This window comes from Corapipo altera, unplaced genomic scaffold (genome assembly GCF_003945725.1).
Source record: "Corapipo altera isolate COAL_440 unplaced genomic scaffold, ASM394572v1 53, whole genome shotgun sequence".
Classification (NCBI taxonomy): Eukaryota; Metazoa; Chordata; class Aves; order Passeriformes; family Pipridae; genus Corapipo; species Corapipo altera.
The window spans coordinates 567,796-593,272 of record NW_020884900.1 but is presented as its reverse complement, the minus strand read 5'-3'; the positions used below and the strand labels follow the sequence as shown (position 1 = coordinate 593,272).

The following is a 25,477-nucleotide window of genomic DNA, read 5'->3' as shown; positions in this document are numbered from 1 at the left end:
CACATATAAATAGAATCTGTATATATCTTAATATAACATACCAATTTATAGTACTGAATATTCACGATACTGCAACACCACCAGGATCCCACCAAATTAACTAGGGTTACCATATGTCTGGGATTTCCCAGACATGTTTTTTTTTTTCTCTGAAGGAAAAGGTGGACTTTGGCCACCTTCCTAAGGTCCTTGGACAAGGACTAGTCCAGCAGCAGTAGCTCCAGTCCTGTGCTGGCTATAGAAAGCAATTCCCCCAAAGCTGCAGAGCACCCTGATGGCATTGCTGGTGCAGAGCCAGGCCTGAGGGACATGTCCCACACTCTGCCTGAGCTGTGCAGATGATCCATGTGCACTGCTGATCCCAGCCTGTCCTGGCTGCACTGGACTTGTTACACACAGAGGGAAGAGATTCTCTGTGACTGTACAGGGCAGAACATGTTGGGCCCTTTCTCTACAAACTGCATGAGATGTGAGGCCGTGTTTCCATATGGAATTTGCCAGAGATACAAAAGCCCTGTTCTAGGCAGGTAAAATCCCCAGCAAGTGGTGGGAATACACGAATCAAGGTAAACAGAAATATGCAAGCATGGGCACCATATGAGGCAAAAATTTGCAGGAGGCAAGGGAAAGTGGAGGGGGTTTACCCCAAAACATGCTCAGGAGGAGGAGCTGGACAAGCTGCCTCTCGCCTTTGCCATGGGGCAGGGGTGAGAAGCAGGAAGTGTACTATAAACAGAATATAAACTATATTCCTGCCTGATGGAATCACCCTCCCAAAGAAATGCTTTAAGGGAGAAGCTGAACATTTTTTTTGCAGCAGCCTGCCCTGTTTATATTTAAGACAAGCAACAAAGCCATCTTTCAAGAAGGATGTAAACCAGTGCAATGAAGTAATTAAAAAATGCAGATACATTAGCAGTGTGGAGTGGTGCCTGTGCCTCACTCCTGCAGGGACTGCAGGTTTCCACAGGAGAGTGTTGGCCCAGGACTGTCAGTGTTGATGGGAACCAGGTGCCAGAGTGGGTCAGCAGCATCACAGAATCCACAGTGCAACTGTCCTGTAGGGAAAGAGCTATAAAACTAGAAGCACATTAACTTTGCTAATCTATTTAGTGTTTAAGTTTCTCAGTAACACAATTTTGTAATGTTTGGAATAGTATTTTCCCTGGTTTTTCTTTAATACATATGTAGTGTAGTACTATTTCCCTGGGTACCAATGGAGGGAGGTCACAGCTGGCAGAGCACTCCCTAAGCAGAACCCCCAGGTGCCTCTCCGGTTATGTCCCCGACCCTTCTTTCAGAAGCTGTGATAGCACAGGGACTAATTGTCCTTAATCGGGGAGCAGGGATACAGAACTTTAACTTCCCTACAGACATGTGTCCCGGCTTTTGGGGAATTAAGTTATCCAGTGACCTTTTATTAATGTCTATGCTTTAAAAGCAGCTTCAAAGGCCACAGCAGCACTTCACAGATCAGCACCCATGCAGCCAGAAATAATGAAGTTATGCTCTGGCCGGCTGTGGCATCCAAATGTAACAGACTTGATTAAAAGGAGCAGCTGCAGCCAAACCTTAGCCTGGTCCCAACACGATTATGCTCCCCAGACCATGCCATCAGCCCAATGCGTTATTCCAGCAGCAGTCATGGTCCAGCAGGGAGCTACACAGTTGATCAAGGGAGTGGAGAATCTCTCTTGAGAAAAAAGACCGAGGGAGCTGGGCCTGTTCGGCCTCAAGAAGAGACAACTGAGAGGGGACCTCATCAACTGTATCAGTGTAAAAAGATGGGATGCTTGGAGGACGGAGCTGGGAGGATGGAGCAGGCTCTGCTTGGTGGTTCCCAGCAACAGGACACGAGGCAACGGCAGAAACTGATGTCCCACCTGAACGTGAGGAAGAACTTCCTTACTGTGCAGCGACCGAGCACTGGAGCAGATTGCCCAGAGAGGCTGTGGAGTCTCTCTCCGTGGACATACTCCAGAATTGGCTGGACACAATCCTGTGCTGTGTGCTCTGGGATGACCGTGCTAGAGCAGGGAGGTAGGACCAGATGACCCACGCGTCCCTCCCAGCCTGCCCCATGCTTGTAATTGTGTGACTGGGACCAGTCCGACCCTTCGCGCCGTCCCAGCTCCCCCGTGTCCCCGCCCGGGGGGCAACGGGGCTTCGGCCTACTTTGAACCGTCCGCCCGCGCCGTCAGCCGTGCCTCGCGAACCAAGAGAACGCCCGACGCATCCTTAGTTTGCCGCGCCCGACCGCGCCCGATTTTTCTTCTTCTCCCCCCAGCAGCAGCCGAAAGCCGCCCTTGCGGCCTCGCTTTGGCGCGGGGCGCTCCGATTGGTCGGTTTGAACGGCGGCGGCGCGGTGCCATTGGCGGAGGGCGGCGGGCGGACGGTTCGAATGCGGCGCGGCCCCGCCCCCCGCCCGCTCGCACCCGTCCCTGTGCGGCGGTTCGTGCAGCGCGCGGCGGCTCCGCAGGTGAGGGGAGAGGAGGGGACGGGACGGGACTCCGCGCTCCCGACCCGGCCGGGGCACCCCCGGGCTCACACCGCGGACACCCGCTCCTGACCCGGCCGGGGCACCCCCGGGCTCACACTGCGGACACCCGCTCCTGACCCGGCCGGGGCACCCCCGGGCTCACACCGCGGACACCCGCGCCTTCCTGGCCCAGGGCAGCCGGGCAGGCAGCGGCGGAGCGCCCTGGGGCTGCTGGGCCCGGTGAGAGCGGGGCGGAGGTTGGGTCGGACCCGGGAGGGGGGGTCCTGAGCGGCGAGCGGGCGCTGCTCGCCCCAGCCGGAGCTCGGCGGCCTCCCGCAGCCGTAGATGACTCGGCCGGTACCTCGTAACCCCTCTGACCTCGGTGCCGAAGCCCCGCCGTGCCCGGCGGGAGCAGGAGGTGTGAAGGGCCTGTCCTGGTTGTGCTCTGCACTTACCCCCTGACACACGGGACTGGTGTTTCCTGGTGTGGCTGACACAGAACCCCGCGATTTTTACATAGTAGGGTTCCTGCGAGTGAGTAACCACGTAAAACTGGTGGGCGGTGTGTGTTTTTTTCAATTCCGTCAGGAGTTTTTTTCTTCACACACACACGAAAATATCTTTCTCCTTTGAGTGGGTGCCCGCTCGCACTTCGGGATGTAGGTTTTCTAGTTTTAACTCAAAACCCTGGTGTTTGTTTGAGGAGAACAGTGTTTCACATTACACCTTAATTAGCAAGAACTAACGAGCTTCTAAAGACCTGGCGCAGTTCCAGCGACTTGGCTGTGGTAAGGACAGCAACTGTTCACCCTCATTTGCTGTTTCCTTTTCCTGTTCATTTTAGGGATATCCACAGCAATGGACGATTACACAAAAATAGAGAAGATTGGGGAAGGTAAGTATGGGGAACAGTGAGACTTCTAATGCTCCACAATTTGAGCTATTGGGTGTCACGGAAGCTCTGTGCACTTTGGCTATTAAAGGAACCACTGAGATTCAACTATCTGGCTAAATAAGGCTGTGGCTTTCTATGGTAATTATTTCTATATGTAAAAGCTTTCAGCCAGCCCTTCTTTTGGAAATTACATGGTCTCTGGAAACAACTGACCAGTGCAAGAAAGCGCCTGCCTTCATGCTGATGGTGTAATTAATATTCTCCTGGGGCTGGGGGGGTGGGTGGGGGGGAAATATGTTCTGAGTCCTGAAACCAGCTTTACAATTGAGGAAGCTCCCCTGTTCCTGCATATATGAACTTACCAGTTGTTCCTGAAGTTATGCTACATGGCATACTTTTGCTTGGAGCTGCTGGTAGGGAGTAGGTTTTGTGGATTATCCCACTTTGATTATATCCAAGCACTGTGGTTGTCAAGGGAAAGTGCAGAGTGTTAACCTCTGTGGAGAAGTGAATTTTAACAGTTAATTTACTGTGAGGCACTAAGAAAATGGCTTCAATGCAGATGTTAGTCATAGCCCCCTTTTACTGAAAATCCAGCCTATGTTAACTGTAGAAGTCAGTGTGTTTTATAATGCTTTAATCCTATGTAGACTTGAGAATTTGAAGTATGTTGCTCTGAGAATGTGTTCTGAGGTAATTGCAAAATGTGTGTGCTTAGATCTTGCAAACAAAGCTTTGTAACTGAAACCTTGTGCATGAATCTTTGAAAGAAACTAGTCTGAGCTTCATGTGAGGGATTAATGCTTCAAGAAGGGTAAAAAGAGAAGGTTTACACTGTCTTGGTTTGAGGGTTCTACTGTGAACACTGATGATTAAAATGGATTGATTTGAAATTTAATAGTGGTTCCAGTTTAGCTTCTGCTGAGACCCACAGCACTACCTTCTCCCCTACACGGAGGATTGAGCCAGAGGTGTTTCTACAGATCAGACCCATGGATGGTTTGATCTTAAATTGCAGAAGGAGCAGTACTTTTATTTGCAGCTAAACCTTCAGTGTTTTAATATGATCTATCATTGTCAAAATCATAACCCCCTTGGGGACGAGGCAGTATTGTGATCTTGCCTGGAAGTTAATCAACACAAAACTCAGATAGTATTTGATTTTACAACTGCATCTTCCAAATATTCACCTTTCACGCTCAGGCTACTAAGTACCCTGACAGTTAGTGGGTGGCATGCTTTAAACAAACAGAACTATTGCTTGGTAAACTGCCAGAGTTAAACAGTAGGTCATAATCAAATCAGGGCTAAGAGTTGGACTTGATGATCCTTGTGGGTCCCTTTCAGCTCAGCATATTCTGTGATTTGCAAGGACTTTGCCTATGTTAGCAGTTCATATTTGCAATGACTTATCTGTACCTGAAGCTGGTACTTCCTATATGTGTTTCACTGTCTTTTTGTTCAGGTACCTATGGTGTTGTGTATAAAGGTCGTCACAAAACCACAGGCCAGGTGGTTGCAATGAAGAAAATACGTCTAGAAAGTGAGGAGGAAGGTGTTCCAAGTACTGCTATCCGAGAAATTTCTTTATTAAAAGAGCTGAATCATCCCAATATAGTCTGGTATGCATATACTGGTATTTAGCTAAACTTTGAAGGGCACTAGGTCCCTTCAGATAATAAATTATTTTCCCACTGTTTTAGTGAGGTGAGAACCACTTTGCTTAATACAGTATCTGTTTTGCAGCAAATTGTTAAATTCCCAAATCCCATTATTACACCAGTTTTTTAATTAAGCCTTCCTCATGCTGTCTCTCACCATTCAAGGAATCTAACAAATTTTTGCTGATTTAGAAATTTATGTAAATTCTATCTTCAGGGAGGTTATTGTGAGAATGGAGGCAGCATCCTTCATGAAAACTGGCTGAAGCTGTTACTTTAGGCAGTCTCAAAATTTAATTTGCTGCCTTGGAATAGAGCATTTGACTTGAGTGTTCTTAAGTGAGCCCCTGTCATCAATCTCCTCCCTGCTGTTCTGTAGCAGGAATTTATGTGTTGTGTATGGTGCTGTCATAGCTGGCACATCTGAGCTACAAGTGAAACTTCCATCAGTGACTACTTGACATGTGAAAATTAATTGTAGCTATTGTCTTCCGCACAAAATATTTGCTTGCTCTTTGATGTAGCAAAATACTTGATCTTGACTGTGCATTAAAACTGGCCAAGTTGCAGCCAGGTAGTGTCTCAATGTATGTATGCTTGGGTTTAGGAAACCTTAAACTCTAATAAGGATGAAGGAGATACTTAGAAATGTGTGCAAATCCTGCTGTGTCTACTAGGTTCCTACTGTAATGTTCCCTTAAGCCCTCCTAGTAATCAGGCTCTGCTGTAATAAGCCAGCTTCAAAGAGAAGTCAAGCACCAACACCCACAGGTGTTTGTTTTTAAAGGCAACAGTATTTTTTCCTCAGGCTGCCTGTGTCTGATATGAGGGAACATAAGTTTAAGAGGAAGCATATAGGTTTTTATCTCAGTGACACTCTTTCAGATACACTTGATTTTCCAGATAACAGTATAACTCACTAAGTCTGCTGATGTTTGAAAACTTTTAAGACTTCCATAATAAAGACCTGGAAATGTCTGTATCCCTGTTGAGAGGGGGAAATGTAACTGAGTCCATGCATTTTGCAGTGGAGTTAATTGTATACTCAATTTTTAGTCTTCAGGATGTTCTTATGCAGGATTCAAGACTGTACCTTGTCTTTGAATTCCTTTCCATGGATCTGAAGAAGTATTTGGATAGTATTCCATCTGGCCAATATTTGGAGCGTTCCCGTGTTAAGGTAATGAGGACAATTTCTTAATATAGGAGGGAAATTAATCTAAGGATAACCTAGTAAGCTATAAGCAGCTCTTATTTTCAGTATAAGTAACTCCTTGAGGAGAAATGAAAGGTTAAATAAGCAGCTGTGGATAATAAGATGAAATGTGAGTTTTGCTCTCAAATGCCACTTCAAATTCTTTTAATTACTGGGATTAAACTGCCTTAAACTAATCTTAAAAATTAAATTGTGTGGCTTTTTGGTTGATATTAACTCTATCTGCAATGCTTTGGATCTCCATTTCCTAATACTGTGGGGTGAGCTAATGTAAGGGAACACCTTTGTGTTGCAGACACTGATGTATACTAAAGGTAACTCCTCTGTTTTTTTCCTCCCACTTCATCCTTTCTAGAGTTACTTGTACCAAATCTTGCAAGGTATTGTCTTTTGCCACTCAAGGAGAGTTCTGCACAGAGACCTGAAACCTCAGAATCTCTTAATAGATGACAAGGGGGTGATTAAACTGGCGGACTTTGGATTGGCTCGAGCCTTTGGAATTCCAGTGCGGGTCTACACTCATGAAGTGAGTTGGAACATACTTTTAGTGGTTTGCACAGTGCTCACTAGATTACTACTAAAAAAGAATCATGCATGTTTTGAAGTTGTAAACTAACAAAACAATCAAAAAGTTGTATTTTGGTTTTCCAAAACAGTTTTCCACCTCTTTGACTGTGGTTTTACTCTGAAGTTCCAAAGCATCTTATGAATCCCACTATTACCTTGATAGTGAATTAGATGGGCTGGAACTTGTTGCTCACTATCTCATAAGGGCATTTTTGCTTCACAAAGCACTCAAGTGAGGGTTTTACTGGATGGGTGCTAAAGGCTTCCTGCCCTTTGGGAAGTAGTGTAGGCAACTGCTTGGATTGCAGCAGAAACTACTGCAATGGAACTCGTTTGTCTACAAATTCAGTTTTAAACTAGTATTTTCACTAAAACTTCTAGCACCAGCTATTATTTTAACCAAAGAAGCTGAGAATGCTGCTTAGTAACAGATGAACTGTTGTGCTTGCTGTCAAGGAGAGGACCTGATTCTACAAACTTAAGCAACTTGCCTTGTTCAATAGGTAGTGACACTGTGGTACCGGTCTCCAGAGGTGTTGCTGGGATCTGTTCGTTACTCTACTCCTGTAGATATATGGAGCATAGGTACCATATTTGCTGAGCTAGCAACTAAAAAGCCACTTTTCCATGGGGATTCAGAGATTGACCAGATCTTCAGAATCTTCAGGTATGTTAGGCTGAACCTTCCCTGCTACCTGTGTGGCACCACACAACAGTTGTGTGCTCATTAAAAGCATAGTCATGCATACAGGTTTCAGACTAAACTGCTTAATGTTCTGCTTATGCCTGCACAGAGCTTTAGGGACCCCCAACAATGAGGTATGGCCTGATGTGGAATCCCTGCAAGACTATAAGAACACATTCCCAAAATGGAAACCTGTCAGCCTTGAAACACATGTCAAAAACTTGGATAAAGATGGACTCGATCTGCTGGCTGTAAGTATTCTTTCTTAAACTGCTGAACCGAAAGGGGCTGTTTCACATACTCCAGAATACAGAAAGCTACACTAATCAGCTGTGGCCAGAAGGGAGATATGGAGATCTTCAAATTATCAGCAGTGGGGTGAGCTTTCATTCTTGTAGAACTGACACCTTGTGTAACATTCGCTCCTTTCATAAATAATACCAGACTACTTTTCACATTAACAAGTTATGCCTCAGCTTTTTTATACTAATAAGCCAGGTACAACTTGACAGTGAGGATGAGCTTTTACAACCAGATCTAAAGTGAAGGCTCCTGCCCATAAACTATCACCTTGCTGCTCCCAGCACTAACTGTGATGTGGCTGTATGTCTGCTGATCCAGTTGGAAATGTTTTTTATGGTAGCATGTGGATTAATCTTGGTGGGCTCATCTTGATTTAACTTCTGTGATGGTCTTAACTGAATAAACAGTGATGGAAACAGCTGAATGTATTGATCAGCTGTGAGACCAGAGACTTAGTTTGTTTGTCTGTAATGTCTGTCTCAATTGCCTTTAAATTTTGAGTTAAAGATTTTTGGCTGTGGTGTATTAACTTTTAATTGATATATTTTGTGTCAAGTGTGAGTTTCCTTTAGTTCCGTGGCCATACAGTTAAACTACCACACCAGGCTTTTAATTGATAAGCTCTTCATCAAGTTTTTCCATTTAGTGCTCTCCCAGCCCCTGTGCTGCCACTGTGGACTAATTTAGGTCACAACTTAGGTGTGCTCTTGGATATACTGAAGTGTAATAATGTATCTTGGTTGTCCTTTGGCTGTTCTAAAGCTGCATCTACACAGTGCAGTCTTACCTGTGGGTTGTGGGGTGGGTGCTCTGTGTGTAAGATAAGCTGACACTTAAGAACCACCTTAGTACAGGGGCAGCCTTGTACAGCCATTACCTGTGCATGTGGTTCATGGTTTTAAGCAGTCACAAATTACTTTTTAACCATATTGGTATGGCTGTGGCAAAATACTCTGAATGAAGGTGTGTTGTCCAAGAAGCTCAAATGACCATAGTTTCTCAGTTCTGGGGTTTTTTTTTGTTTTGTTTTTTGGGTTGGTGGTTTTTTTGGGGGGATGTGTGAACAGAGCCACAATTTACATTGACAACCTGAACATTTGTTAAAGATGTAGTTGTCTTGGGTAGCTCTGAATGTTGCAGCAGAATTGTTTTATACAGATAAGTGACTTAGGCTGACACATTTCCCCCATGACCACTGACAGCATCATCATTAAATCAGTTTGAAATAGAATGTTACTGATTGTATTTACAAACTAAAATAAATTGTTTGATTGGCAAGAGAATCTTGTCCATACACTTAAACTGACCTGCTAGGCACTCATCTGAGCTTAGATGTGGCTTCACTATGTAAAACCAGTGGTTTGGGTTGCTGTGAGTAAAGGCAAAAAACCTCAATGCTAGTCTCAAAGCATATAAAATTCTCTCAGATCTTGTACAATTTTGCCTTAATTCAATAAATGTTGATATTTTAGTTTGCTAATAATGCCTGGTGACAGTGGTATTCCTGATGGGAATCCCTTTGTTTCCTATGGCACTTTTAAGCCTGAAGTAGTAGCAGAACATATATAAATAATTAGTATGTAAAGTAGCTGTCTTTGAAAATGTCTTAACAAAAAAATGTGTAATTCAAGTTGCTCAAGTGAGGTTGTAAATTTAAGACCTTCATAAGCTAAATGATTTCTGTGGCCAGCATTTGAAAGTACTTAATTGCTGTCATCAAAAGCTTTGAACAGACAATAGATTCCAGAAAACACTACGTTCCAGACTGCTCAGGGAAGAAATTGTCACTTAATCCAGCAGCTGAAGTGCTTTAGTCTCAGTGTCACACCATCTCTTTTACAGAGAAATTTACCTCTTTGAGTCGATTTTAAGGGACCCTTTGATATCAGTATTTACTATAGGACACTGTTCTGGGTTACAGCTAATGGGAACCTGTCACAAGGTAAAACTGGACCTGCAAGGTTAAATCTAGAGGCAGAGTGGTATTTGGCAGAGGTTCAGAGAGTATAAATGCAAATTCAGAGACTTAAATCGACTTGGAAGGGTCCCTGTAGGATGAAGTGTAAAGATAGTTAAATGTCAAGACTGGATACTGGGCAGAGTAATAGTGGTTAAGTTTTGTTCTGGAAGACAAATTTGTGGGGATGAGGGAGAGGCAGCTGGTAGAATCCTGATTACTTAAATTTTTGAAATGGGCTGTCCTTTATTAAGGAGACAAAGACTTTGCAGAGACTTTGCTAGTTTTGGGTCTAGTAGGAAAGTGCTGAATGCTTCATTCCTTTTTTGACCCCTTGTATGATATAAACTATAGATGCTTTTTTTTTTTTAACTGCTAGCAAAACAAAGGTTTTGCCTGAATTAGAAAGTTCTGGGGCTATGAAACCCCTTCTTTCTGTTCTCATTCCCTTTACTGAGGTATTCAGTTGAAGTAAGTTATTGCAAAGAAACTCAAGTTTTAATTCTTCTTTTCAGTTCTACCTGCTTGTAATCTACTTTCCTGTTTGGATTTTGAAACTGTGATCACTCTCTTGTATTTTAACTGTAAAGTTCTTCACTAAGCTGAGTAAAAGCAATTTGACAGCACTTTCTTCAATGTCAGTAATAAAACAAATATAAGATGTTTGGGGCTTTAACAGCCTAAAGCTTATTAATTTCCCTTAGTAAGAAGGTGAGACAAATAATTATTGCCACTTGATGCTGGTTCTGGATTTAGTCAGTGCATGTGGAACCCAGATCCAGGGAAGGGCTTGGTCACTGAACAGGGAGGGTATGTGTGATTCTGTTATGCACTGCTACTGCCCTACCACTGACTTGTAGGTGCAAATAACCTCTCCAACTGTGAGAAATCATGGAACAAAGAGGGAAAATGTCTTTATGGTTACTTGATGATTGTTATTATGGTAATACCTACCTGTTTGAGATGATTTTAGTTCACATTTCATGAAGGAGTGTTTCTTTTTTTTTTTTTTTCTTCCAGAAAATGTTAATTTATGATCCTGCAAAAAGAATTTCTGGCAAAATGGCCTTGAACCATCCATATTTTGATGACTTGGACAAATCCACTCTTCCTGCTAGTCTGATTAAGAAATAACAGACCTTTGGACTAAATCATTCACAATGAAAAAATTGTGATTACTTTCACTCTTAAGTCTGTAATCTTTGTCTGTCTTTCTGCTCTAAAACTGTGGCTGGTTTCAGTTTGTTTTGTTTTAAGTGTTATCTAAATGTAAATATTAACCCTTTAGTGCTGAGTTCAAATACAATGCAAATATTGCTGCAATTAATGCAGTCATCTTTCTATAAATAAAACTTTAAACCCAGTGAAGGACTGAATTCATTTCCAGACTATGGTTGCTCTGCAAGAGGACTCGTGTTTTCTTTGGAATGCACTTGTAAGGTTCCACTTGGCTAAGAAAAGCTGCTAACATTACATTGTTGTTCTTGATAGGATAGGAAATTCTTGTCAAGTTTGAGTTGTTTCTGTGTGATTTCAGTTCCAATTTGACCTGAGCATGGCAACTGATGTGCCAAGGGATGTGTACTTTGAGATGTTGAAGAATTGCAGCTTACTACAGTAAAGTAAATGGCCAAACTAATTTTAGGGTTTGAGTTTTTGAAGGCAGCTGCAAGTCTGTATTGAAGAAAAATCCCTTGCTTTTCTGGAAGGCCCAAGAATGTACCTAGATGTTGGCATGCGAACTAGTGAATTGACATATTTCTAACTCCTGGACCAGTTAAGGTATGTTATCTTAAATTTTACATGGACTATCTATACAAATGTATAACTGCCCAACAGGGCCCCTTCCACCTGCTACTTAGTCATGCAGTTCTACTTTAATGAGAATCAGAGAATCCCCTGGATTATGCTTGAATTTGGAAAACTGTCTGTCTTCATATAGGAATAGTCAAGTAAATGTTGACTTAATGTGACTGCAAGGAATTGCAATCAAAGACTCAGATACTACAGTGGTTATAGACTTTCCCATAATTACAACAGGAACTTTTTAAAGCTCCTCAGCATTTAACTGAACAGGTGAGAGTGTTGTAAAAAGTTCAAATATGTATGTGCTAATAGTTGATTGTATGTTACTTTAAAAAGTTACTTAATTGAAGGCAGGGGGAAGAAAATTGGGATGGCTGACTTTTTTTTTTTTTTTTTTCCTGTTAACACCAGTGATAGGATGCAATTTTAAGGCCAAGTATTAGGGACCTAATTGATCTGCTTTTGAATTTAATGACTTGATACAGGCTTTACAGGTCAAGGGATTGTATTGCTGGTGCTAATTAATTACCTTGGTGTGTGGAAAAGAGGGGAACCTGCCAGTGCTCTAAAACCCAGAAGCTAATGGACAGGCAAGCTAATTTTTTTGTTTGCAATACTGGTTAAGCCTTATTTTTCTTCTGTATGTAGCTGGTGTCTGTCTCAATTTCATGTCATATGGTGAACACTTTAGCCTGTCTAACAAACCAAAGTACTAAAGTTTCTAAAGAAAGCTGCTTTTTAAACAATAATTTGAAGAGTCTGCAATCCTTGTCTACCGAGGCACTGTTACAACTGGTGGTGTAACATCATTGTAGCTCTGAACAAACTATTATAGTGCTCCAAGCAAATAGGAAGAGGGAAGGAACATAAGTGTCCATCTGTGCCTGAGGTCAGATCAGGTGGCAAATGCCATACTCAGAGACATGATTCCCTGTAACAGCTCCACTCTAAAACATTATCAAAGTTGTCAATAAGGCAGATCACTCCCTTTAGGGAAAAATACATCATTGACTCTTTGTAACTGCCCTGCTGCTGGACCTGGTATATGGAACGTTTGTGATGTTCAAGTTTTGACCATTTAAAATTCCATTTTATGCTAGTAAAAACTGGTGGTGCCTTGCACATTGAGGAGGGGGGGTGGGGTTTAACCCCCTGGGTGATCATCAGCAAACCTATTTATTGCTACCTATTGCAGTAACTTTCTTCTAACTTGTAAGAACTGGGGGTGGAATTATTTTATTTAAAAGTAGTCTGCTCATGTTTAAAATCAGGTTCCATAATGTAATGTTATTTTCAGTATTTCCTCTGGTGCTGTGGCTGCTCAGTATCACGTGTTCTACCAGAGCACAGGAAAACCCCAGCTGGTAATGATAAACTTATCTTGGTGTTTTACTTAACCTGTGTGTCCTCTATCCCATTAGGAAGTAATGTAGATGAAAAAGTTTGGTATATAGAAGAATAGGATTTTACACAGGATCAAATTAGGGCTTTGGTGATGGGGTTTTTTAAGTTGCAAAGCAAGCTTTTTTTTTTTTCATACAGCCAACCACCTACTAGGTCCTTGTAGACTGAGTTCAGCTGCTTTTATTTTCCTCAGACGTAATTAATTTCAGTGAGAATTTGGTATTGCCATCTGCTGCTTTTAAAATAAGTGGTTCTTAACAAATTAGTGATTTTACGAGGAACAAAAAAGAACAAGTTGACTTTCTAAATCCTTGATTGGGATAAATATTGCAAAAGCTGTTGCAAAAAAAAAATAAATCCCTGTACCTCTTCATGTTCTGAGGAGGTGTTGGGGTCAGAAGTGGTCCTTCCTGGGCCAGTACTTTTGCTGCAAGAATTCAGTGAATCCATCCTCTCTTTCCTTTGGACAGGCAGAGCAGGGTTGGCTGTGCTGCAGACATAACCTGTTTCAAAGTTTCATTTACAATCTGTTCTTTCTCAGGGACTTATCTTCTCCTGTGTGTTTTCCTATTGTTTATGTGCCTTTATGGCACCTGGAGATGGAACAGGGCCAGGAGATACACCTTCTCCAGAAACTGCTGCTACTCACCATGCACAACTCATCTCTCCATGCATTTTCTTCTTATCCAGTTTTCACAATCCCCAGCAATTTCATCATAACTGTGGTTATCTCTTGCTTATTTTTTTGTCTTAAATATTTTCTCCTGTCATACATTAGCCACTTCTAGGGTCATATTTGCCTTTGAAAGTGTAAGTCTGTTTAATGTTCTCAGAGGCTCTCATTATAAACCCCCTGTGGCTGGGTGTGCTGTTACAAATCGTATTCTCTGCCCAAGATTTACTGGGGTAGGAGAAGCAAGAAGTTTCATGGAAGAGAAAAGATGATGTTTCAGGTAAGGGCAACGCCAGGAAGCATGGAATGTGCTAGGAAATGAGGTTGTTACCTGCTGTGGGACACTGTGTGCAGTTAGTGCCAAAGAGAATAAGGGTAAGACATAAGAATAATGTGTATGACAAGGGAAGGAAGTTAATAATTTAAAAAATCTTATTAAATGACGGAAAATGCTGCACACCTCTGAACAATCAAAGTTGGAAAGTGTCCCTTATGTATAAGCTGGTTTCTGAATGAGGATTAAAGTTGCTCTTATCAGAACAGCCCAGGGAGATACCAGGCTTTAGGGGCTGGGGAGGCACTGCCTTGGGACAGTCCTGCAGCAGCTGGGAACTACAATTTTGGTTTAATCCCTGTGGTGCTAAAAGAGGACTGACTGCAGCTTTTCACTGTGTGCGGATCTGTTTCCCATATCTGTACAATCGGTTTTCTCTAGGAGGGAGGGGATGTCAGGCCATTGTGCCATTGCTAAAAGGATCACGTAAACAACCTCCCTTGCTATTAATTACTTAAGGAACCTTCAGTTGCTCAGGAACACACACCACAAAGTGCTCCTTTGCCACTTCATCTGTTGAAACATGGGTGAGTGTAAGATTTATGTCCAGTGGGCATGGGAAATGTACCTACTAGAGTTAGAAAGAAGATACCTATTCAGTCTCAATGCAATTGCATTTGCTATACTTAAAATTACTTTTAAGCAGCAAATAAAGCTTCTGCAGCAAATGACTGAGAACTTACCCATGTTCCCATGTCAGTATGTGGGGTTGCTTCTGAAGAGCCAGTTTTGAACAGCACTATTTCCTGCTTGGTGCCTACAGACCTGCATGAAAGCACAGCACTACCACTGGCTCAATTTGATTTTATTTTGCATCAGCTTTGTAAAGACTGAGTAGGAATAAGGAAATGCTGATATAGAGGCCCTACTTCATTAAGCTTCACTCGCATCCAAGCTCCTTGCCTGATTTTCTGACAAGCTGCATCAATTTATGGAGTAATCTAAAAATTTCCCATTGCTTGGACCACCAGCTGCTCTGGTTTACATTGGCTGCATCAATTCCAGGTAATGGCTTTTGATTTTGTTCCCACTGTATTCCTGTATAAAGCATTCTCTCCTCCCATGGAAATGTCAGCAGGGTACTCGGTGTTCCCCTCTGTTGGGCATATTTTACTTCAGCCTGGATATTTCAATATATTCTCCTCATGTTGAATCAATACAGTCTCTGTTGATGCTGCTGCTAACAAATTAATTGACTGATCACAAATTTATATCTCCTGTAGAGGTGGCTGGCTGCCTTTGCTGCCTTTAATGGAAGAACTGGAGGTGTAGCTGGGCTCTCCAGTTGCTAAAGTGACAGGAATTATGCCCTTGAGGATAATTAGTGGCTTTACAAGAATAGTTACATTCAGTTCTTTGAATTTAGTGAAAACCTTTCTGCTGACCTATGTAGGTTTAGACTAGACTGTTGGAGGGGGTTGTTTTAGGAAATATTTTCCAAGACTTTTTAAGTGACCATCTATTGAATTTAATTTTTAAAAGGTCCTGCCTACAACTCACAAAATATCCAGTGAGTGCAAGGCAATGTGTTTGACTGAGATTCCAAACCTGTGACCTGGGTAATTTCCAGCCGGATCCTTAGTCCTGGAGGAACATGTATTTCCCATGACAACTTAGACTTGCTTAGTAAGTGATGTTCATGGGCCCTTCTAACCCAAATCAGACCAAAAGAGCTCTTTTTCATTTGCTCTGCACCTACTGCTTTTCTTTGCACAAGACCCATTAACTATCACTTTTCCTGCCAATTGTTGGTCTTTAGGAAGAGGTTTTTTGTGTTATAAAGAAAAAAAAGAGATTGTGGCTGTATCACTAAAAGTCCTCATTGCTATTTCCTCCATTTCCAACTACCCTTCAGTGCTATTTTTCTTGCCCTCTCTTATCTAATCTGTTGCCTTAAGAGGCACCAGAGATGGACCTTTTTTAAGGCTATTCTCCTTCACAGTCATTAGAGGAAGAACATCATAGCCAAGCCAAGGCTGATTCTGCTTCCAGTGAGGACTAAAGACATTGAGGAGGGTTATCTATAACCTGAGGTTGTCCCATCTTGACTCTTTCTTATCAGAGGTAGGCTCAGGCTCTAAAATACTCTCAGTTGGTGGCATGGGGGAATAAAAAGAAAGGTCAGTCCTTTTCACCCTATAGGTTCTCTTAATGGATCATGCTGTGAAGACTTTACTGGGTGGCCTAGCAGGTCTTTGGCCCCCTGTGGAGATCAGGAAGGATTTGACTAGATGAAAGAAGGCAGGGAAAAGACTTAAGTCTCTTAATGTCCCTCTTCGTGGGTCTCTTTGGTGGCTTTCCCACAGGATCTTGACCTTTTTTGTGTTACCTCAGAACAGCCTCTCATCACTCAGCGTGAGCAAGTCTGAGTTTCTCTGCTCCATTTCAACCCTTTGTGTAAACCATGGACAGCAATGTAAATATTTCACAGCTGCTTTTGAACTATGTTTGCTCTGGGCTCTGAGCGTATAATATTTTGGATTAAAAATGTGCCTGACACCTGCCAATTTTTCCCCCCACAATGCAGAAATATCTTTCTGAAATATCTATTAACTCACTGGCTCCAAGAAAGGAAGGGGCTCTCTTCTATTAGATTTATCTTGATCTATTTTGATTTTAAAACTATAATCTTAGGACAAGGAATTACCGCTTCTACTAATTACTTCACCCAGCTCAGAATCGCATCCTGTGATGTACTGAAACTTACTGACTTGCTGGGAAGCTAAAAGTTACTCAGCATCCTTTAGTGACAAGCAAAAGGATAAAAAGAAGAAACAAAACAGCGTAGAACATATAAAATCAGCTGATGGATGAGAAAGCTTAAACTACCTTATGTTCCTTATGAGAAAAAAAGTCTTTCTTAAAAGTCGTCAAAGAAATAATCGCAGATAGTAAAATAAAATCTAAAATACTCCAAGCAAGTGTATTATTATTTCTTTTTTTAATCTCACTGTGAAAATCTGGTACCTTTCCTTGGATCAGTAATTAATAAATTTTGTTTTCTTTCTTAGTGTTGGGGTTTAATATGAAAATAAAAGGAGTGGAGCTATAGCAAACATTATTTCAGAAGGACTGTGACAAGACAAAGTCCTGATGTGTATTTAGGATAAAGTTCTAGTCTCTTATTTCTGAAGTTTCTTTGTGTTGCCCCTCCTGTGGCCACGCGGTGTCACTCTGGCACCTCGGTACCGGTAGCGAGGCAGGGGGCAGGGAAGAGAAAACTCTGTCAGTCTCCTGGCTCCATGAAAAATTGAAGGTTATTTATTTTCTGGTAGGCAGCCAGGCTGAAAATACTATCTGAATTGAAAGCCTTTCATGAAACATCTGGGCAGTTAAATTTTGCAGACTTCAAAGATGTCCAGTACTGCACTAACATACTGATTTCTTTCTTTAGTGATTCTTCACTAATGCACAAAAGCCTGTAGAAACCATTCCATGCTGAAATTAATGATCAGAATGACTATGCTTAATACAGCAAGTATCACAGGAGTGCCAGTCAATACAGTTAAACTACACCAGGCTCATAATCAGTCTCTCAAATAGCTATCAATTGTCCACAGTGACCAGTTTTGCAGTGTGGTTTGTTTTGGGGTTTTTTTTTAAGTCTGTGTGCTTAATCTCTAGATTTTCCATTCTGGATTCGATATGTGTGTGCAAAATAGTGCCTCTGGTTTTGTTTTGCAGTCTGTAATTTTCTAAGTACCTTTCATAAGCTTGAGTAGATTCTCTGCTGGTAACAAGTAATAATAATAATAGAGTCAAGTTTATAGCAGTTCAAAATCTGGTCCTCACCACTGACTTTAAATATAAGATCTTATTTTTACTTGTTGATATGTATTCTAAATGCAAAAGCTTTTGGCTAAAAGCAGGACTATGTCAAATACTTCCCAGATGACTCAATCTGCTCTCAGAGGCATGGGATTATACAGCTACATGCCTGGTAAAATTCCCCCAGTGCTGCAACATGAAGCCTTAGGATTTTTTTTCTCTCCTCTCAATGTACAGAGTGATGTACAGCTACATAACTAGAATAAGTTTACACGAATAATTCTGTTCACTGAGCTGCCTGAGGCAGAAATGCAAGTGCTAATGTGTGTAGTAGGATAGTGAACTTTGATAGTTATCTTTGGGAATGAAAAAATACATTCATAATTTCCCAATTCTCATTCAAGTGCTTATAATATGGTCTAGGTAAAACTGTATTTTTACGCATAGTCAAAGAGCATAAATAAATGTAAATACACAGCAGCTGTCCTCTCTTATTACAGGTGGATGTGTCGGGGTCCTTGCTCACTTATGTGGGGAAAAATACTGGTGGTGTTTCCTTATAATGGGGTGGTTTTCAAAGAGAAGCAAAAATCACACATAATGTACCCATCTCCACAAGTAACATTAATTTTAAGGACACAGATTGAGTACAAAAAAAAGAGAGTCTTTAGTAAAATCTGTCATTGACTTAACTCAGAGAGTCCCCATTTATCATTGTTCAACTCCTGGAAACCCTGCCACAGATCCACTCTATGATTTAACTCCTACTGCCCATCCTCAGCACCCCAGACCATAAGCCAGGCTGTGCTCCTTTCCAGCAGGAATGCTAAATCTCCCAGCTGGTGTTCACAATCACAACACGTTGCACTGAACACACGTGCTCTGGTGCAGGAGAGGCACCACCAACCACTGCAGGTGGCAATGACCTTGTGCTTGGGGAGCTCAGACAACACTTGACTTCTTACTGAAAAGCTGCAGGAAGGAAATCTATGGAAGATGCTTTTGTTTTTGAACATTATTTGATGTTTTCTACCTAGAGTCCTCAGACTGCTCCTACCATGTACAATAAAAACTAGACTGGTCACTTAAAAGAAAAAAAAAACAAACTAGAGAAATAAGGTAGAGTTTAATTTGCTCTCATGTCAGCAAGAAGAAAAAAACATTAGCTCTGACATTATGGTCTGCTGCAATGGAGAAATTATACACAGAAATTTACCTATATAAAATAATTTTTCATGTAATATATATATACTTGAAAATGCTTTCTTAATTAAGAATAGTCCTGATCTGGAAAAAGACAAGTTTATGAATAACAAAAAGCAGTGCTTGTCCAGGTTTTCCCTTCTTCAAGCTTTGAACGAACATCAGCTGTTTAATTTAGCCCTCAATACCTTTATATTGTCATTTGAACTGAGAGCATTCTCTGCATGTATCCAACAGTTATTTTAAACAGAGGGAGTGTTTGCAAAGCAAATGATTCTGTTTTACCTCTCTGCAGCCAAGCAGCATTAAAAAATGGTTTTGCTTTAGTTCTATTGCTTGTTTGGTTTGATTTCTTTAATTAGAATAGGAGTAAGTGGCCTTAAAAACCATTTGGTATTTTGCAATCTGGAGAGTATCTCCTAGCTGATGAAGCCAACAGTCTCAGCAGATGTGACTTAGAGAAGCCCATAGTGACTAAGGAAGATGTGAATTTGAGCTTTGGTGTTTCCAGCACCATTTCTGCAACAAGTTTTGTGTGAACATGGCTGTTTGCCTGGGAGAAGCTAAAGCAAAGTTGCAGGCTCTGGGCCTTCTATTTGTAGACCACACGTGACAATTTTCCTCCTAAATGTGATTATTATGTTTACAACACAACACTGAGCTGAAACTGCAAGAAAACTGGAAATTAAGCTGTTCAGTGTTACCTCCAGCAGAGAGCAAAATAAACACATTCCTGCAGTGTGCTTTTCCATAGCCAGACTCAGATTTCACATCAAACAAATCTAGCAAGTGACAGGTCACAACACATGCCTTTAAAATACTAGGGAAAGGAAAGCTTCTTCAGCAGCACCCAGATAAACAAAACCAAATCCCAAAATTCTGAATAGCCTGAGGGTGTGTTATGGGCACATCCCAGGCAGCTGTTGGTTCAGTAGCCAGCTCACACCCAGCACTGGTTATTCTTCCAGTCATTTTTTGTGTTTGGACAGGGACTGTCCTTCTGCCTAGATCTTAAGCCCTGTCCTGAAAGTATTCTGTTAATTCATATCTCCTGGAGGAAAAAAAGACTAACAAAGCAAAACCAATGTGCCACTGTGTTATAGTTGGGGCTTGCTAAGACTGAGGAGGAACACAGAACGAGGAAAAAGCTTCCAGGCTTCCTTGCTTTACCAAAGGCACAGTCAAATGAAAAGGTTATTCTGGGATGTGACATTACCATGAAGCACCTGATCTATATTAGGTGATACTTGCTTTGAGCCTATGACAAATGGGGGATAACCCAAGTATAGTTCTTAAAAAAAACATATTAAATAATAATAATAATAAAAATCAGTCTGGTCTGAGTAACTGAGCCTTCAGAAAGTTCCCTGACCAGCAGATAAGTTTCTCACCTTCTGCCCCTGCAATTTCAAAGTGACAGGCTCACAGCATTTGCCATGATTTTGACAATGCTTGACTTTGCCATTTTAATAACTTGGCTTCCAAAGGAAAGATTGTCCCATTCAATGAAATCTCTTATGAGGGCCCAGAAAGCCTTTCACCTCTTGAGGAGCTGAAGTCAGCTTTTCAGGTTTTACCCCTGAGATTGTGGAACTGAGGGCATGGGACTCATTCAGAAGAGTTTCAGGCTATGGGAGTTATGTGCAAGCTGGAGGAATCATCAGTGTCAGAAAGATCTGACATTAAAGTAAGTGAAGGTTTATTATTATTACTTTAATTATTTTAATAATTTCTGGCTATAAAATTACAAGCTGTGTGATCTCAACTGGCCCCATAGGACTTTCTGACCAGATAAAATAGTCCACCTGAGACATCAGTAGTGGAGGCTTAATGTCCTATGACTACCTGGGAGGTCCCAGCCCCATCAGCAAACCCCACTCTCAAAAAGAAGGGCTGGCAGGAGCAGTGAAGTGAACAGACCCAGTCAAACCCATACAGACCTGTTTCATGAACTACCAATCACCCTCCTGGCAGAAGGAATCTTCCCTACAGCAGGTAAAATTACAGCACAAGGAATGTTAGCCTGGACCACAAACCAGATTGACAGAGCACCCCCAAGAGCTTTCATCATGCTGAAGAAAGCATACAGCTCCAGAGAGTCTCAGATGAACACATGCAAAGTATGAGAACAGCCCTGGTAATTCTCTCATATATTTAGTCACATGTATTCCCTACAAAACCGTCAACAAATGCAGTGTGTGACACGGACAGAGGGAGCATCAAAGGAATCGCTTCCCCAAGGAAGCGGGGAATGTGTCACCTGTACGGGAGGTCAAAGAGCAACCAGGAGGGAGTATTTTCCTTCTGTTGTGCAAAGGACAACAACACTGAAACACACTCTGTCCTCAGGCCTTGCTGCCTAATGGAACCAAGGAAAAAAAGATTATATTTGAACAATTTCAGGAAAACTTCAGTTGCAGACTGAAGGTGAAGCAGCAGCACACACAAAAGGATTAAACACCACTATCTCTTTCTTTCATGATCAGCAGAATTCTCTTACCTTTTTTCTTCAAGATCCTCTGAAGAGATGCCCTCTTTGAGATCCAAACAGGGCTGTAGTCGATGACTCCATACAGAAGAACATATTAAAGCTTATGAGGTTTCCACTAAGATTTAAAAATATTTTTTCATTCAAGCTCTTCTCCTTGCAAAATGAAAGCAATAAGGCATTATTGTGCTTAATAGAACACAATTTCAGCAGAAAAAGATGGATATAACAATTGAAATCTATGCTGAACCTAGTAGGTTAAAGCCCACTGAAATAAAGCCCAGGGAAGAGGAGGAGGAGGAGGGGAGAGACTGCAAAGACAGGAGGGCTATAAAAGCTGAAGCAGCAGCAGAGGTGATCCCTTCAGAGCTTGTTGATGGAGGGCAACAGTTGTGCTCAGAGCTAAAGGAAGCAAAAGGTAAAGTGCTTCACGCTTACCTGCCTGCCTTAAACTCCTGTTTTTTTTCTTTTATATAAAAAGTTAAAACTGGAAAAGGAGATTTTTATCTTCCAAGACCTACAGGAACCTTTTTTTCTTTGCATGAAATCTTCCATCCCATGGCACTTCAGTGGTTACCTGCTGTTAGCAGTTTAGGTCCATGTTTGTTTAACCTGTATGTTTGCTCCTAGACTGACCTAAGTGTTACTTGCAGCTTCTTCTGTCCAGTTTTGGCATCTAAGACTTTGGCTGGCTATAAGCCTTCTTCTCCTGGTTTAACTGGGGTTGGTTTGTACTAATTCATAACATTGCTAGATGCCTCTGTTAAGAAAATAGTTGTAAATTCCCATCATCTTTGGACTTCAGTCTCTGCTCCCTGCTGCTGTACTACACTGTTGTGCTAAAGAAAGAGGTGTTTAATTAAGAAATGAATAGTAAAACATCTAATAACTGTAGGGATGAGCTGCCACGTGGCATATCATGACCACAAATCCCAGCTGGTCACTAATAGCAGGGAAAATGCTTTGCTCAAAGCTATGGAGGGTATTTGTTGCTGTAGCTTTATACAGTGACTGAGGACAAATAGGTGTGGGGCTCTGTGCAGCTGATGTACTTACAATTAACTTCCACAGAGTACGCCTTTCTATTACTTTTTCCCTATTCAGTGAGGTAATCCACCTACTTAAAAGAGGTGTTATGGTGCTAAGTTAATTAATCTTAGTAATATGCTTTTATAGCACTGCCTGGTCTACTACAGAAAAGTTAATGATCAGCCACTCCTATTGCCTGAATTAGTATTTCAACAGCCCATTCAGCTTTTAATTTACCCTCTTTAGATGTTGTAATGCATTTTTTTGTTTGACATATTTTCCTATTCTCCTGGTAACCTTCAAAGCCCTCAGCAAGCAGGTAAAATACCCCAAACCAGAGGAAAGGAGCCTCAAACTTACGAAGGAACATGATGCTCTTTCACAACTAGTCACACAGCCCTGTTTTAGCTAGCTCTGCAAAGGCAGATTTGATCTCAGGCAGGCTCCAATAGGTCCAGCTCAGCAGAGAGCAGAGCCAAAAGGAAGCCATCTGTGCAGGTGGCACTCATCCAAAGGAAATGGTAGGAAGGTTGTCCTAACGACTCACCTGTGGTCCTGCCTAATGAGCTGCTCCAGTACTTTCCTGCAGCTGGAGGTCAGAGGGTGATGGTACACGAGGGAGGACCTGGAGCTGAGTGAGTGCATGAGGCTTGCAAAGTCTCTTCTCAGTTCAGGTGAATGTAAGTGAATCCACTCATGGTGATGATTGTGCGTCTAACAACAAGCCCTCCTTTCTCCTGGTGTTGCCTACCATACACTCTTTAGCCTCCTCTAAATACTATTTTCCTTTTTCTTCTTACCAGTCCAAAAGGTGGTGAAGTATGCACAGTACTTCCAAGGGTCTAATCTGCCAAACAGGATGCCACTGAAGCAGGGCAAAGACAGAAGGTGCTCTTCTCCCAGAACTTTAAATGCTCTGAACTTAGCTGTAATTTTTGTTAGCCAGCTTAGTTTAGTACCAATAGACTCAATGCTTACTCTTTTGACAAACATAGGTGTTCTGTCAAGGTTTGGGTTTCTATTAAGAAACCCAGTCCCTAAGCCTCACATAAAAATGGCTCTCAGTTGAGCCTGGGCACTTCCCAAAAGGCATTTATGGTAGATTAAGTGATGTGCTGTGACTGCAATCTGGGAGGAGTGTATCCCCTTCTTTCTTTCACAAGAAATAGTGGGAACTGGGCAGTGCCTGATGGCTCTGGCTGTGCCTTGATCTGTCCTACCTGAGGTGCTGCACAAGCTCTCAGTCACTGTCATTTTCCCTGTATTCTGATATGAATACACCCACAGTCATCTATAATCACACTTTGCTACACAGTTTACAAAAAGCTTAAATTTCAAGAGGGGGGAGGATATATGGGGAAGAAGGAACCATTTCAGTCTTAAAGGCAAGAGTTAAGAGAGACCAAACATTTAAAACTACATATAAAAATATATGTAAAAAATACGCAACTTAAACTACAGGCATAAGCCAGAAAACCAAAGGACAGCACCTCAGAGGGGCAAGTTGCAGTTTGCTCTCTGAAGGGTCCTCAGCTCTGTTCCTGCTGCAGGGAGGATGCCAGGCTCTACTCCATCTGCTGGAGCTGAGAATTGAACTGGTGGGAGGTGGCAGAAGTCAGCAGGTTTGAAGTCTCATTTTTAGGTGAAAAATTGCATTGTGAAAGCAGAAAGCTACATTAAAAAAAAAAAAACAAACCACAGCACTGATCCACTAGCCAGGAAGGAACTCATCAGAGACATATAAATAAAACTTCACACACTTTAATGTGTAAACCGCTCACCAAAATAAATTATGCTACGCTGGCAAAGTGGTAAAAGGCCTTAAGAAAATTGGAAAAGCTTATAGTAATGAAAGATTATTCCCAGTGCAATCAAAGAAACGTGTATCACACTAAGTGATGGTGCTTTGTCAGCTTTGTCTGTGAAAATAAGCCAAGCGAGTAAGAAGCAAGACAGAGGGCAGGCAGAAGTGGTGGCTGGACACAGTATTTACCTTGGCTCTCTACAGTCAGCAACAGGCTGATGGCCACACTCAAGGCAAGACATACCTCCAGATTTTCCTATTATCACTGCTCACAGCAGTGGTTTCTTTTTTTAATATACTACTGTGCAGCTCCAGAACTGGAAAGTGATTAATTCCCAACAGGTAAAAGGGAATCCTAAAGAGCAGGGCAGTGTAGGTGACCCTGGGAATCACAACACAAAGAGCTGAATCTAATGTGTTATTTGGGTGCTTGGTTAGGGCAAAATGATCCAAGATGACCTAAAATCCCTGGCAGACACTGTATTCATGCTGTGTATTCTCATATGATTTAGCATCATCCAGAACAACAACCAGCATTCACTGGAGACTGTGAGGCCAGATTTCATCATTAAGAATAAAGGCCAGGACTAATCTGTCTCAGTCCCAGGAGCTGATGCCTGAGCCTGGCTCCTGTGTTCAAAGGGTGTCTGTTTTGCAGTCTTTCTGTCTATATACTCAGTCACTTCATGGATCTGGCCTCTTCTAAAAGACTAATATTTGGCACACAACAACGGAATACTACAATCTTCAGGAAACATAAAGCAAAGGTAATAACAAAATTATATTTGGTGGTATGCTCCCAACTTGCAGTGCCTTGGATTTAAGTCCCTGAAGCAGAGGTTATGATCTGTATTTGACAGGTTTCCTCCCCAAAGTTTTCATCTGGGAGCTGTGTGACTTTCCAGCCAGTGTTCTCTGGCAAGAAATTTTGCAGCTCAGTTAACGCTGGTGTGGAGAAATGCTCTTGGTGGTGAACCTGCCATGTACTAGTTTCATTTAATGCCATTCAACTCTAATACTATGGGAGTGCTCAGTTACCCCCTGACAGCCTTTCCATCTTCCATGAGTTTGGACTTTTCCAATTTTCACCTCAGGCTGAACAGCCCTTCATGTGCTACAGACACCTGCTCTCCTGGCAGGCTAGAAGGGCTAACTCTTCCTGAGGAGTCTTCTGGTTTCCTAGTGTATGTCACTCCCTACAAATG

General features: G+C 42.0%; 1 protein-coding gene and 1 long non-coding RNA gene across 4 annotated transcripts; one reads left to right on the top strand and one right to left on the bottom strand.

The window, feature by feature from the left end:
- The first annotated feature begins 2,415 nt into the window (after positions 1-2,415).
- On the top strand, positions 2,416-11,131 carry CDK1 (cyclin dependent kinase 1). 3 transcript variants are annotated; one of them, XM_027649460.1, is made up of 8 exons: positions 2,416-2,479; positions 3,324-3,374; positions 4,840-4,996; positions 6,092-6,215; positions 6,607-6,777; positions 7,322-7,485; positions 7,613-7,754; positions 10,784-11,131. In XM_027649460.1, exons 2-8 carry the CDS (start codon positions 3,338-3,340, stop codon positions 10,895-10,897), a joined length of 909 nt encoding a protein of 302 aa, XP_027505261.1. In that variant the 5' UTR covers positions 2,416-2,479; positions 3,324-3,337; the 3' UTR covers positions 10,898-11,131. The 3 variants fall into 3 exon arrangements, with proteins under 3 accessions (XP_027505261.1, XP_027505263.1, XP_027505262.1); XM_027649461.1 differs by lacking the exon at positions 2,416-2,479 and adding an exon at positions 2,615-2,719; XM_027649462.1 differs by lacking the exon at positions 6,607-6,777.
- On the bottom strand, positions 3,608-15,370 carry LOC113950102. The gene is made up of 4 exons (XR_003528670.1): positions 14,664-15,370; positions 14,435-14,548; positions 13,340-13,476; positions 3,608-3,871 (listed from the first exon to the last, which is right to left on the bottom strand). It is a non-coding gene; the product is annotated as an uncharacterized LOC113950102 (long non-coding RNA).
- Positions 15,371-25,477: the final 10,107 nt, after the last annotated feature.

Excerpts from the sequence above, each read along its gene's own strand:
- CDK1 (XM_027649460.1), top strand. The coding sequence starts at position 3,338 with ATGGACGATTACACAAAAATAGAGAAGATTGGGGAAG. Across the intron at positions 6,778-7,321 it reads TGCGGGTCTACACTCATGAA|GTAGTGACACTGTGGTACCG; the intron begins GTGAGTTGGAAC and ends CTTGTTCAATAG. Across the intron at positions 7,486-7,612 it reads CAGATCTTCAGAATCTTCAG|AGCTTTAGGGACCCCCAACA; the intron begins GTATGTTAGGCT and ends ATGCCTGCACAG.